The sequence below is a fragment of the Cherax quadricarinatus genome, unplaced genomic scaffold (genome assembly GCF_038502225.1).
Source record: "Cherax quadricarinatus isolate ZL_2023a unplaced genomic scaffold, ASM3850222v1 Contig5653, whole genome shotgun sequence".
NCBI lineage: Eukaryota > Metazoa > Arthropoda > Malacostraca > Decapoda > Parastacidae > Cherax > Cherax quadricarinatus.
Window position 1 is genome coordinate 1 of NW_027200679.1, and position 15,000 is coordinate 15,000.

The 15,000-nt window shown below is 42.2% G+C and overlaps 1 protein-coding gene across 1 annotated transcript; it reads left to right on the forward strand.

Moving 5' to 3' along the window:
• Positions 1–551: 551 nt before the first annotated feature.
• On the forward strand, positions 552–4,831 carry LOC138852238 (uncharacterized). Its single transcript, XM_070081983.1, has 6 exons — positions 552–679; positions 1,013–1,191; positions 1,411–1,545; positions 3,845–3,942; positions 4,143–4,236; positions 4,646–4,831. Exons 1-6 carry the CDS (start codon positions 559–561, stop codon positions 4,814–4,816), a joined length of 798 nt encoding a protein of 265 aa, XP_069938084.1. The 5' UTR covers positions 552–558; the 3' UTR covers positions 4,817–4,831.
• The last annotated feature ends 10,169 nt before the right edge of the window (positions 4,832–15,000 follow it).

Below are 15,000 nucleotides of genomic sequence, written 5' to 3' on the forward strand. Positions count from 1 at the left end.
GATTTTTTCCAGTTAGTTTACCAGTAATCCGAGACTCTTCACTTTTGGTTGAGCTAATTTACTAAGGGTGCAATTTACTGGCTTCCTATTCCACTTAAACTTAATATTTCTAAATCTAGGATGGGAAGGATTTTAAATTACTAAAATTGTTTGAGGAAGATTTCAGTGAAATTTAAAGCATGCCTGAAATTTTCAGGTATTGTTATGCGGAGTAAAGATCTAAATTCCCCCTTGCACTACACAGCCTCTGCCGAGTGATAATCTTGCACAGACAAGGCATTAGCTTTAGACTCGTGCGCCTTTTAATATCATGAAGATTATCCTATCCTTCTCTTCCCTTGAGTTGGTAATGAAACTTGGGGGAATTATTACTGAAATATTATGGATCATGGCATGCTGATTCTTTATTTTACTGTCCTAATTAAAATTATTCTTAGGTTCTCCCTAAATATTTCGAGCCTTAAAACGTTCTCCCTTCCCTTGAGCTGTTTTAAGGTAAAATTGAGTGCTTTTAGATTCTTATTTAAATTGAGTAATTTGACTTCAGCTACTCGTATCATGGAGTTCGTGAAGGCCGCAGCCACGGGGTGGCGGAACAGCATGAAGTCACTAATTGAGGTCCGTCACAGACAGCGCCGGGAACACGCTCTTCCAACCAAACTTACCAGGGACATTAAAGGTTAGTATTCAGCAGCAGCGCTGTATGACTTTCCAATTTAGAAATTAACTTGATTAGACTAAAATACTTCAAGTTAGTGTTAGCGCTTTGATACACTGAGGTTCCTTTCTAATGTGTGAAACCTCGGACTGGCAGGACAGCGGATGTTGTCCTGCCAGACCTAAACAAGATTACCAAAATCAAACTTTTGAGCACTCGGATTGTTAAATACCCTTTATAAATTAGTTATTTTTTTTCCAGTTATGACTACGTTAAATCTCGCCCGTAAAGGTTAAAATTATAAAGATAGGACTTAACTTAAAATTAATTGCAAATTTTAATTTTTTCCTTGAGGCTACTGGAGGTTTGTTGAACTGAATGAAAACGTGAATGTAAAACTGAACACCTTCACCTCGCCAAAAAGAGCCATATCCATGGTGTTGATTGAGCATGCAGGCCTAGTCTTCTGGCTAGTAACTAGAGAATATACCCTCAAAGACCCTGGTAACCTTCACGTCTACATGCTTAATGTGGTGAGTGTTAATTTCGTAAGCAAGCAAGGTTGAAATCCCATTGCTAGTTTGTTATAAGCTAGTGATAAGTTTAGGAGAGGAAACTGTGACATTAAGGTGGTTCGTTCTCTCGAGATGAGAACTTTCACTGGAATATAATAACTGAAGGAAACTGCAATCTTAAATTGTGAAATTATGAAATTTTTCATCTTACTGACAAGACTTGTTTATCTTTTACAGGAAAGTAAGTACCTAGAATCCCAGTCAGTGCCGACGTTGGGAGCCAAGAAGTGCCAACCAGTAGTACTGGAACGTACCTTCATGGAGGTCGTTTGTATCGAGGCCCTGGCTGATAGATTTCTAGATAATAAGAAGGTGAGTACTAAATTAACGCTTCTAAGTGGAAACTTCTGTAAGTAGCACTTCAGTTTTACTAGATCGTAGTTTTAAATTACTTTGTAATATAAATGTTAAGATGGCTGGAAATAAACTTCACTCTACAGAAGTAGTGACAATTCTCTAAGTAAATAGTTCATACGCCATTGCCGTTTAAAGTTTTAAAAGGCAGTTCTCTACAACAGTGTTTAAGAATTCTTCCCACTCTCCCTACCCCAAAAAAAAAAAAAAAAAAAAAAAAAAGTCAGTATTTCTAAATTTCTTAATGTAAATATAATACATTGAAAGATTATATTACATTCTGATGTCCCTAAAAACATAACATTTTACCCCTCGCTCCATAACTCTCATTTTAAGTGGATTTTAGAATGCATTTTTTTTCCGGGACGTTAAATATACTACGGAACTCTTTAAGGTGTTACTGAATCTGTAATTGTTATTCTTAATGCAATCAGATGTGGAGCTTGGTTAGATAAGACTTGTCAGGAAACTGGACAAGTTACCTGACGCAGATGCTAGTCATATGCCTGCAGCTGGAGCTTTTGGTCATCTGACAGGCCTTTCCTCTGGCTTACCGGTCCACCCCTTTAAATTTATGGTTATAACCATTATATAGCTGGAGTGCTGACAGCTACATTTCGATCGCTGCTCAACTAGAAGATACCCCATAAGCCCAGCCGCCTCCCACCTCGATGCACGCAACAGAAAATAAAAGGATGTCAAAAAATCCTATTTGTATGGTTTTATATTTTGCTGCATGTATTTGCACCTTTTCAAGTGCGTGTATATATTTTGGACGTATTATGCATACATTCTTGTGTGCATATATTCTTGTAAGCTTCTGCATGTACCTGTTGTGTACGTAGTTATACACATTACAAACTAAAATTAGACACTAAACGAGCAGATTGCAAGACAATTGACAGAGGCAAATCCAGGAAATACCCCGAGCAGAGTTGAGGCCGTCCTTGCCTCTACAGAGGTTAATGACTGATGTTGACGTCCTGACGGCTGCGTGAATTTGTGATTTAAAAAGATTAAAGAAATATATCTAAATACGTAGATATTGTAATTAGGCAGAGCTAATTTTTATCCTATTAAAAATTTAAATATATTAAAATTTTAATAATCGCCATTTTAAACACCTACCCAAGGAAAACTGAACAATAACAGCTTGGATACGTAAAATAAAAAAAAAACACGTGCAAACAAATTGCTTGGATAATGGAGTGGGGATAATACAGTTTAGTAGAGCATCTGTGATATAATGTCTGTATACCTCTGGCAGTGATTAGTGATACTCTTCTTTTTTTCGGGTCACTCTTTCGTCTATGGGAAATGGCTGGTGTTTGAGAAAATGGCTTGACGTAATAAAGCCGGCTGTCATATTTCCGGATTTAACGAATAGGTAAATAACTGTCCAAGGCCACTAGTCAGTGACTGGAATGCTGTCAGTCTGAACCGCATATCTTCAGTCAGGAAAAATTTTTTCGACCTGTCAAACGAGAAAACTTTTTAAATTGATAGTTACATATATTTACAGCACGATATAAATGTTTGGTTCTAACATATTAATACATCAGTTTTATACGAAGCCATTTTGCACTCCAAAAGATCGACAGCAGCTTGAAATCGAATAGTAAAATAATCAACATTGAGTAATTTTACCGCAATAGTGTCAAATATTTTGAAGAAAAACCTTGTAAATGATTAGATAGAAATTTATCAAGAAAAATATTAATCCTTAAAATATGGCTTAAAGCAATCTCCTCGCATATATACCAAGAGATATACACTGAGGTCCTTATCTAGTAAAGTGAGTCTTGTATTAGCTGAGAAACACTACATTGTTACACCTCATGCTCAAAGCCATAATAAACTAGAATAAAACTAACTTCAATTTATACGAGGGTTGGACTTTTCTCGCTTATTCAACCAAAATTATATTTCCGTCTTTACGTAATAAATTCAATAAACCCATTCTTAATCGTATGCCGGCAGCGCTGTATAGCCCTTGTGGCTTAGCGCTTCTTTTTGATTATAATAATAATTAATCGTATGCTAATCTGCAACACTTCCTACGTCCAATTTTTATGTGCAGATATTTTTAAGGTTTGGTGCTGAGGGTGGGGGGGGGGTGTCGGGTCACCATAAATTTTACAGCCTCATAATTTCAAATACTAAATCCTAAAATCTTAATTTTGAGAAAGTTGTCAGGCAGAAACCTCTCTTCTCCCATTAATTGATTTATTGAATATTATGCAACTTTTTTCTTAAGCTGGGGAGTGGTGTGTACCGCATTACCTGGACAAACGGTTTGAGGGTAGAGTTTAAGCGTGGTCTACAGACCCACGATGCACAGGACTTGACTATCTGGTAAGCTTCAAGTTCTTCCACCAGGTAAGGGAAACTCCTGTTACTTAAGCACTAGGCAGTTTGGTGCCACCTTAAAAGCTAATGTTAACTGTTTAGTAAAGTCTCGCTGTTACCGGAAAGTGTAAATCTTTAGTTAGTTTTATTCCATTGCGCAAAACTATCAGTTGGCAAAAATATTTTAAACATGATTTCGCCTGCAGGAAGCTGGGCAGTATCACCCTGCTGGCCTTTGCAAACTCGTACGACCACAAGAGGCAAACGGGGGAGTTTAAAAGCCATATATTCAGGGTAAAGGTCAGTATGTGGAGACTTCAAATTTTTAATTCGTGAGTGTGCAAATTTACCAGATTGAAGGGTTGATTTCCTCTCCCTCCAGCGACAATACTAGACTTCCGCCTTTGATCAATTAAATACTTAAGAATTTAAATCCAATTTCTTAACAAGCTTGTAAATTTGTCAATCCGCCTCCCATCCTCACTATTTTAATGGGTCATTATTAAAAGGAAGCTAATTTAAATTTTGCTGATATTAGTAATGCATTCACACATTAAGTAATTGATATCGTTAACTGACAGCTTAAAGAATGTCTGAAATCCGTACTTATAGGATTAAAAATTTAGTGCCTCTGTGCTAAAGGAAAACTTCTTGGTATTACATCTACAGCTCTGCAGTGAAAGATTTAAATATGGATAATGTCGTGCAGGTTACTGTGATGTCTGACAAAGAGGTGTACTGCAGCTATGACAGAGTAGACAGTGCATTCTTCCCTACCAAGAACGCCATGGGGGTAGAGCTTTTCACTATACAATCTAGGCTGTTCCTGGCAGTTGCCAACCATCACGATGATAAAGGTTTGTACACCCAGATATTTTAATTTTTATGGATATAGTGAAACTACAAAGTTTTGGATACCTTTTTTTTAAAACAGTGTTTATAAGTGTTTTCCTAACTTTTCTGCTTGTGCCAGTTTCCTCTCAAGAGTAAATGGGCAAACCACCTAGTTTGTCCTCTGGGCTGGAAGCTGGAGGCATCTGATAGAGGCTGTAGCATATCTTGCCTTGATTCCAATTCTTCGACCATTTTTTTGATACTCTAGCAATTTTTTTTGGGTTACTTGTCGGGTCTCTCACGACTGATGAGACTTGCAATAAGATTGTCTACGACCGTAAATTTGAAACTGTTTACTAATTAATAAGCTGATTAAAGCAAGTGTGGCAAGTGCTGTGCACTGGTTTTCTACCTAATAGGTAGAAGGTAAGAGACTTCGGAACAAGCTACTGAAGGCTTTTATGTAGACTCGTCGTACTTCCCGTTTTGACCGGGATTGTCCCGGTTTGAAAGTCCTGTCCTGAAGTCCCGGTCAGTTTTCATTTTCGTCCCAGACTGAAACATCGCTCATAATGTATGGTCTCGGAGGTAAAATGAAAATACAGGAAGTTTTAAGATAAAAATAAACCATTATTAAGGAAGATTGAGCCTAGTGAAAAATATAAAAGGTTCTCCAAAGAGTAATTCCATACTTTATGCTTTTTACTCTTAATATTGTAATCCTTAACTGAGAAATTGGTACATTTTAGCTCATAATTGTTTGCCTTAAAATATACCCAAGATGTATCTTGTGTACCTTTTCATATATAAACTGAAAAAATGTCCCGGTTTGAGTCGAAATCGTCGTAAACCTATTAACTGGAGAAAGTCCTCAGTTCGATGCCTGGAAGGCACTGAGAGCCTTTATAAGTGGGTTACTTTCATGGAGGTATTATGACGTGTAAGTAAAGAAAAAAAAAGGACAATACAGGGACTGAAACAATACGCAAAAATAACCCGCACATAAGAAGGAACACTGCAGCAGGCCTACTGTCCCATGCGAGACGGGTCCAATTCTCCTACCAGCTTAAGCCAATGCCCTAACCTAGTCAGGTCATTCATTTAGAGGAGCACGGCATCTGATCTAGTAGCACAAGCTAGTCAGGTCAAACTCTCGCCCACCCACACCAACTCGTGTATTTATCTAACCTATTTTTAAAACTACACGTCTTAGCTTCTATGATGGTACTCTGGAGTTTGTTGCACTCATCCACAACTATTACCAAACCAGTGCTTTCCTATATCCTTCCTGAATCTGAATTTTTCCCACTTAGACATTGCTGCGAGTCGTGTCTAGGCTAGATATTTTTAGCACGCCGTTTACAACCCCTTCATTAATTCCTGTTTTCCATTCATACACCTCGGTCATCCCCCCATAATTCTACGCCTTTCGAGAGTGCAGATTCAGGGTCCTCAGTCTATCCTCATAGGGAAGATTTCTAATACACGAGACCAACTTTGTCATTCTCCTTTGTACGTTTTCCGGTGCATTTATATCCATTCTGTAATAAGGTGACCAGAACTGTGGAGCATAACCTAAATGAGGCCTAACCGAAGACAGTTGAGCAACCTGAGAGCTTCTATTATTTATACTTGCTATGAAGCCAAGGATTGTTAGCTTTATTGTGAACACTTATGCACTGTTGTCTTGGTTTCAGATTACTACTAACCAGAACTCCTAAATCCTTCTTGCAATCCGTAATCTTGAGGTCTACATTATTTAGTTTGTGGCATGGTTATTTTCCTGTCCAACATTTAGAACTTTGCATTTGTCTATATTAAACTGCATCTGCCACTTCTGACCACTGCATCAGCCACTTCTCTGACCACTGCATCAGGCTACTCGAATCATTCTGGAGTGCTCTAATGTCCTCATTAGAATGAATTGAACGGCCTGTTTTGGTGTTCTCGACAAATATGCTTGTCACTATTTATTCCCTCATCTGTCATGTAAATTGTGAGCAAGGGGACCAATACTGACCCTTGTGGAACACCGCTTGTGACGTTCCCCCATTCTGATTTCTCCCCATTTTTGCAAACTCTGCTGCCTACTTATCAACCATGCCTCTACCCAGGAAAAAACTTCTATTGTGTGCCTTAAGTTTCCTCAATAGCCTCTGATGTGGAACTCTGTCGAAAGCCTTGCTGAAGTCCATATACACTATCATATTCAATACCATGATCTACCTCCTCGTATACCTTGATGGAAAAAAGTAAATTCGTATGACAGGAACGCCCTTTTGTAAAACTATTGAGATTCCTTAATTTATGCCTTTCAATATGACTACGAATTGCCTAGGCAATTATTGATTGCACAAATTTTCCCACTATGGAGATGAGGCTTATTGGTCTACAGTTCGAAGCTAAGAACTTGTCGCCTGCCTTGAAAATGGGTATTATATTTGCCATTTTCCATTCATCAGGCACTATTCCAGTTTGTAGTGATATATTGAAAAGATTAGCCAAAGGTATGCTAAGTTCCTCTGTACATTCCTTAACCCTTGTAAACAGTTCATCAGAGCCTGGGGACTTGTTAGGTTTTAATTTGTTTGTCTGAGGGCCATGTCACTTGTTACCCCAGTCGTGAATAGTTTATTATCGTCCTGTTCTACATAATTTATTACTTCTGGAATTTCACTATATACCTAAGAAAACAGAGAAAGTAAATGTTGAAAAATTCACACATTTCCTTATCACTGTCAGTGGTCCGACCTGAGTTACTCTTAAGTGGGCCTGTCTTGTCCCTAATCTTCTGAATAACTGAACTAACCTTTCTGGGCTAGTCTTCGAATTCCTTGACTTTAGCCTTCTAATCCCTTTCTTAATCCTTTTTTCTCTTTAATTGAATGTATTTAACTGCCCATCCCCTCTTTTGATACGCCTATATATGCCTCTTTTGACCAATGAGATTTTTAAATCTATTGTTTATCCATCTTGTATCATTTTTGTTAATCTTGTTTCCGTACTCGGTACAAAAGTTGTCTGGGCAGCTAGAACTATGTTCTGTGAAACGTCATATTGGCAACCAACACCACCTACCTGACCCATAGTCAGGTAATCCCAATTTAGCCCATCCAGGTAATTTCTCAGTCCCAAGAAGTAAGCCAAGTGGAAGTATGGGACAGATTTGAAGTTCTGGGTAATTCTATGACTTATTGAAACTAAGTGATTTGTGATCGCTTTTCCCCAAGTTCATCAGTAACCTCAAGATTATTAACTAGTGATTCTTTGTTGGCAAGAATCGAGTCAAGCAGGTTGCTTCCTCGAGTTGGTTCTGTTACAAACTGTCTTGAAAGCTCAATCGTGAAGCATATCAAGAGCCACTAGACTCGAGATTTCCTGTCACACTGTTCCAATCAATTTGTCTTAAGTTAAAATCTCTAACACGCAGCACTCCTTATCAAGGTTGGGGGGGGGGGGCGGCAATAAATCACACCCAAAATTAATTTTTCACAATCTTTGAGAAACTGTAGCCAAAGAGATTGTCCAATGTTTCTAATCTTATATCTTGTCTAACACAATTTAAATTGACATACATCGCCACTCCACCACCCTTCCTGTTGACCCCCAGTGTGGAATAGTTTATAACCCTGTATGTTGCATTCAGAAGACATTTCTGTTTCAAGTTGAACCAGGTCTCCATTATAGCAAAAATATCTATTACCTGAACTTGAGTAATCTTCACTCTTCTCTTATTTCATACTCTTACGATTTGTATAGTAAACCTTAAAGGAGCTAGTCATTTTGCACTGTTTGTTGAACAATTGCTTTGCCTTTACTAGCAACTTTATTTTAAATATTGTCTTTTAAACATATTCCTGGGGGTATTCTTGTAATATGTACTTTTCTCAACCCTAGTACTGCAGCCTGATTATTTCCCACAAATACCCATGTCTATAATATATCAGTGTAAAGTCCTAGACAATTCATTAATGACCCCCTTTAATCAAATTGGCTAATGCAACCACTCCAGCCCCAGAGAAATGAACCCCATCCCTTGCAGACAGATCACATTTGTCATAGGATTTGTCAGTTATCAATGAATGGGATTGCAGGTTCTTTTCAGTACCTGTCTAGCCAGCAAATTATGCCAGTTGCCCTAGACATCCATTCATTGTCCACTCCCCTTCTAGGTAAGATCCCTCCCTTACACCTGACTACTTGTGGCTGACCTGTACTTATCCAGCAGCTCCCGTCTCCTGCCCTTCCTGATGTCATTTCCGCCAGCACTGACAGATAATGGGCTTGTTCCCATTACCTGGCATAAAATTATCCAACCTGCTGACTGTCACCAACACCAGCTCCTGGGAGGCACACCCTCTGACCTTCCTGTTACATAAAGCACAGTCCATATATCTTAGCTGAGAATCTCCTATAATCAGAATACTCTTACCCTGATTAGCAGGGGGGTTAGTGGTACCCTTAACCTCGCTAACCACTGAAGGACTCGTCTTGGACAACAGATTCGATTTCCTACATTCACATCTTCTCTATTAACCGTCTTTATCTTCCTTCCCGAATTGTGAACCACTTGCTACTTCAAGTGGCTGCTACTCTCCAACTCTGTTGGTATCCTTTTCCTCTTTACCAGCACTAACCATCTCTCACTCACTCCCTCCCAAGCCCATCTAGGTGAAGCTTCAGCCTCCTATTTTCCTCCTGAAGAATTAGAACTGCCGCCTTCAACACTTTAACCTGAGATTCTAAAACACAGCAAGCGATGGTGCTCAGTAATACCTCACACTAATTCCCAAATGGCTTAGGACAGATGACCTCGCGTGATTTCTGGATAGTACTTGATATTGCTCTTTTAATTTGCTTATTTTGGGTAGTTTTTGACCTTGTACATTGCAGAGTCACTTGTTTGCACAGAACTGCTTAATGCCTCAAATGACGTAGTGGAAGTTTTAGCAGTAAAGGTCGAGAACCAAAACCTAGTCATTGTGGTAGTCTACAAGCCTCCGGATGCAACATCCCAGCAATTCCAGGAACAGCTGTTAAAAATTGACCACTGTCTGGAAAATATTCCAGCTCCTGCACCCAACATCTTGCTCCTGGGGGATTTCAACTTAAGGCACCTAAAATGGAGGAATATAGCAAATAATATTGTTGCAGTAATAACACCAGGAGGCAGCTCTGAAGAAAACTCACTCACACGAGCTTTTAAATCTTTGCACAAAATTCAATTTAAACCAGCAAATAATAGAGCCTACTAGACTGGAGAATACACTAGACCTCATCTTCACTAACAATGATGATCTGATAAGAAATGTCACCATATCAAAAACAATATACTCAGATCACAACATAATTGAGGTTCAGACATGTATGCGTGGAGCCCCAGACCGACAAAATGAGACTAGTCACGAGGGAGCATTCACCAAATTCAACTTCAATAACAAAAACATAAAGTGGGACCAAGTAAACCAAGTCCTAACCGATATAAGCTGGGAAGATATACTAAGCAACACAGACCCAAACTTATGCCTAGAACAGATTAACTCGGTGGCACTCGATGTATGCACAAGGCTTATTCCTCTAAGAAAAAGGAGGAGTAGATGTAAAATAGAAAGAGACAGGCGCTCCCTTTACAGGCGACGGAAAAGAATAACAGAGCGGCTAAAAGAGGTCAATATATCTGAAATGCGCAGGGAGACACTGGTCAGAGAAATAGCAAGCATCGAACTTAAGCTAAAAGAATCCTTTAGGAGTCAGGAATCGCGGGAAGAACTAAAAGCCATAAATGAAATCGAAAGAAACCCAAAGTATTTCTTCTTCTATGCCAAATCAAAATCGAGAACAACGTCCAGTATTGGGCCCCTACTTAAACAAGATGGGTCCTACACAGATGACAGCAAGGAAATGAGTGAGCTACTCAAGTCCCAATATGACTCAGTTTTTAGCAAGCCGCTAACCAGACTGAGAGTCGAAGATCAAAATGAATTTTTTATGAGAGAGCCACAAAATTTGATTAACACAAGCCTATCCGATGTTATCCTGACGCCAAATGACTTCGAACAGGCGATAAATGACATGCCCATGCACTCTGCCCCAGGGCCAGACTCATGGAACTGTGTTCATCAAGAACTGCAAGAAGCCCCTATCACGAGCCTTTACCATCCTATGGAGAGGGAGCATGGACACGGGGGTCGTCCCTCAGTTACTAAAAACAACAGACATAGCCCCACTCCACAAAGGGGGCAGTAAAGCAACAGCAAAGAACTACAGACCAATAGCACTAACATCCCATATCATAAAAATCTTTGAAAGGGTCCTAAGAAGCAAGATCACCACCCATCTAGAAACCCATCAGTTACACAACCCAGGGCAACATGGGTTTAGAACAAGTCGCTCCTGTCTGTCTCAACTACTGGATCACTACGACAAGGTCCTAAATGCACTAGAAGACAAAAAGAATGCAGATGTAATATATACAGACTTTGCAAAAGCCTTCGACAAGTGTGACCATGGCGTAATAGCGCACAAAATGCGCGCTAAAGGAATAACAGGAAAAGTCGGTCGATGGATCTATAATTTCCTCACTAACAGAACAGAGTAGTCGTCAACAGAGTAAAGTCCGAGGCAGCTACGGTGAAAAGCTCTGTTCCACAAGGCACAGTACTAGCTCCCATCTTGTTCCTCATCCTCATATCCGACATAGACAAGGATGTCAGCCACAGCACCGTGTCTTCCTTTGCAGATGACACCCGAATCTGCATGACTGTGTCTTCCATTGCAGACACTGCAAGGCTCCAGGCGGACATCAACCAAATCTTTCAGTGGGCTGCAGAAAACAATATGAAGTTCAACGATGAGAAATTTCAATTACTCAGATATGGTAAACATGAGGAAATTAAATCTTCATCAGAGTACAAAACAAATTCTGGCCACAAAATAGAGCGAAACACCAACGTCAAAGACCTGGGAGTGATTATGTCGGAGGATCTCACCTTCAAGGACCATAACATTGTATCAATCGCATCTGCTAGAAAAATGACAGGATGGATAATGAGAACCTTCAAAACTAGGGAGGCCAAGCCCATGATGACACTCTTCAGGTCACTTGTTCTATCTAGGCTGGAATATTGCTGCACTCTAACAGCACCTTTCAAGGCAGGTGAAATTGCCGACCTAGAAAATGTACAGAGAACTTTCACGGCGCGCATAACGGAGATAAAACACCTCAATTACTGGGAGCGCTTGAGGTTTCTAAACCTGTATTCCCTGGAACGCAGGAGGGAGAGATACACGATTATATACACCTGGAAAATCCTAGAGGGACTAGTACCGAACTTGCACACGAAAATCACTCACTACGAAAGCAAAAGACTTGGCAGACGATGCACCATCCCCCCAATGAAAAGCAGGGGTGTCACTAGCACGTTAAGAGACCATACAATAAGTGTCAGGGGCCCGAGACTGTTTAACTGCCTCCCAGCACACACAAGGGGGATTACCAACAGACCCCTGGCAGTCTTCAAGCTGGCACTGGACAAGCACCTAAAGTCAGTTCCTGATCAGCCGGGCTGTGGCTCGTACGTCGGTTTGCGTGCAGCCAGCAGCAACAGCCTGGTTGATCAGGCGCTGATCCACCAGGAGGCCTGGTCACAGACCGGGCCGCGGGGGCGTTGACCCCCGAAACTCTCTCCAGGTAAACTCCAGGTCCAGGTTGTGTGGCTGTCTTCGGTCATTCGTCGCTCGACCTGTGGTGAGTGAACGTGGGTTTGGCTGTCCTCTGCTGGCCATTGGAACAAGCTGTGATTTTTCTCTGTATAGACCTGGTGCCAGGGGCTGTGATGGCCCAAACAGCTTCTGTTATCCTGCTGGCTGTCATGGATACTTGTTGAGTGGCTGATGAACTTCATGGAGTAGCACTTAATAGGGCCTATTGGGTCTTTAAGCTCTGATCAGCAAGTCTAAGAGTGGCTGGTGGACAAATTTCAAGATGGTTGTGGGGCTGTTAATCTGGCTGTCAGTGCGGCTGATTGATGCGTCTTGTTACTTCAAGTGGGCTAAGGTGCATAACTTGCCTTTTGAGACCGTTGAGGCTGATTTACAAAGTTTTCGGCAGATACAGAACTGTGCATGTGGAGAGCACTGGGAAGTGGACAGAGGGCACATATGCTGGCCTCCTTGAAAGTACCTTCGCGCTGAAGATGACATTGATGCACCCCATCCCATCGTACGTGGAGTTGGATGACTTTCATATGCAAGTGATGGTTTCCTGTGTGGGGCAGCACTGCACTTGTCACCTTTGTGGGGTGTACAATCGCACTGCGGTGCAATGTGGTTGCCAACAGTGGAAACAGGATGTGGGGTGTCATCCCATGGCTGAGCCCTTCCTGCTAGTGACTGTTGTGCCAGAGTCGGGTACATGTCAGAAGACAGTGGAGTGCAGAGGTGGAGTGGGATGAGCTGCTTGAGGGGACATGTGTGACTCTACCTGGGGAGTCTTCCTCAGTTTACCCAGTTATGAAGGGTGTGGAGGGCGGGATGCCCGTGGAGGAGATTGGTGGAGGACATGTTAGCGACTATGCTGCAGGGTTTGTTGGAAACGCTTGGTGTGGCAGACGAGGAGGGGCTTGTAGAGACCCTCAAGAACGTGTCTGGTCTAAAGTCACAGGATGTGGTGGAGCTGGTTGAGGGGCAGGATGTCAGGGTAGATGTAGTCAATATGGAGGCAGTAGATCATAGTGAAGGCCCTCTGGAGGTGGCTAAGGAAGCGTAGAGTGGGTCACTCAAATGGGCAGTGGCACTGTCGGATTCTGATGACGTCCTCACCCCAGCACAGAGGCCTGAGAAGGCTTGGGCAGAGGTGGCATTGGGTGGGCCTCAGGGGCCCAGGGACCTGGTAGTGGCTCAAGGGGGTCCTCGTGTGTCTAGTAGTGAGCTGGCATCTAGTAGATACTGCCGGCTTGAAATGTCTCGGTGAATATGAATGGGTTGCGAAATAGTGAAGTGTATGTGGTTGATTTTCTCCATAGGTATGGGATGGATGTGGCTTTTGTGCAAGAGCACAGTTACAAAGCCGGGTGTGAGATGGTACTGGATGGTTTCCAGATGTCTATGGTGCATTCAATTAGACTGAAAGGAGGGGGGTTTGCCATCCTGCTGTGAGACTCCCGCCCATTGTATACTGCAGTGAGGTGGGGGGAGGGGCGTGTTGTGTGAATGGATAGGGGAGGTGATGCTAGTGTGCATCTATGGGCCAGCGGAGGTGGATGGGCATGGGCATGTCAAGAATGCTTTTGTGAGGGATGTATTGGTGCATCACCTCCAGTCGCCCACCACAACTACCACGGGGGCAAGCGACTGGTTTTGTGTGTGAGGAAGATGTGGAGCCACAATGGGTTGGGTTTTGCTCTGTAGTACTAGGGGATCTTTTGCCAGGGATGGGATTGTGGGACGTGGCTAGGGGTGAAGTGTGGGAGGTGGAGCACAAGTTTGTGTGGGGAGGGTATGTTGCTCGATTGTACACTGTACATAACATGGACTGCATGGGTAGAGGGGGTGTGAATGGATAGGGGAGGTGATGCTAGTGTGCATCTATGGGCCAGCGGAGGTGGATGGGCATGGGCATGTCAAGAATGCTTTTGTGAGGGATGTATTGGTGCATCACCTCCAGTCGCCCACCACAACTACCACGGGGGCAAGCGACTGGTTTTGTGTGTGAGGAAGATGTGGAGCCACAATGGGTTGGGTTTTGCTCTGTAGTACTAGGGGATCTTTTGCCAGGGATGGGATTGTGGGACGTGGCTAGGGGTGAAGTGTGGGAGGTGGAGCACAAGTTTGTGTGGGGAGGGTATGTTGCTCGATTGTACACTGTACATAACATGGACTGCATGGGTAGAGGGGGTGTGCAGTGGACACGGCATATTCAGATCAGGCGGTATTCATGGAATTGGGGTGGGACGGGTTGCCAAGGAGGCATTAAAGTTATTGGAAATTGAACGTTAGGCTCCTTGGGGAAGGGGAGGGGAGGGGAGGGGAGGGAGGGGTTTGCAGGAATGTGGAAGTAGTTTATGGTCAGGGGTGGAGGCTGTTGAGGATTTGTTGGTGTGGTGGGATGGAGTGGTGAAGGAGGATTTGGAAGTATTATGTTCAACAGGGCAAGGGGGAGACTTGGATGACTTTTGGGCTTGTACAGTATTTAGAGGGGCGGTTGAGGGATTATGGGGAGGGGTGGAGGCT

What these genes read in the sequence shown, in the direction of transcription:
- LOC138852238 (XM_070081983.1), top strand. Translation starts at nt 559, where the DNA reads ATGGAGTTCGTGAAGGCCGCAGCCACGGGGTGGCGGAACAGCATGAAG. An exon ending in ACTTACCAGGGACATTAAAG is followed by an intron (nt 680 to 1,012) that starts GTTAGTATTCAG and finishes TTTTTCCTTGAG; the next exon opens with GCTACTGGAGGTTTGTTGAA. An exon ending in GATTTCTAGATAATAAGAAG is followed by an intron (nt 1,546 to 3,844) that starts GTGAGTACTAAA and finishes TTTTTTCTTAAG; the next exon opens with CTGGGGAGTGGTGTGTACCG.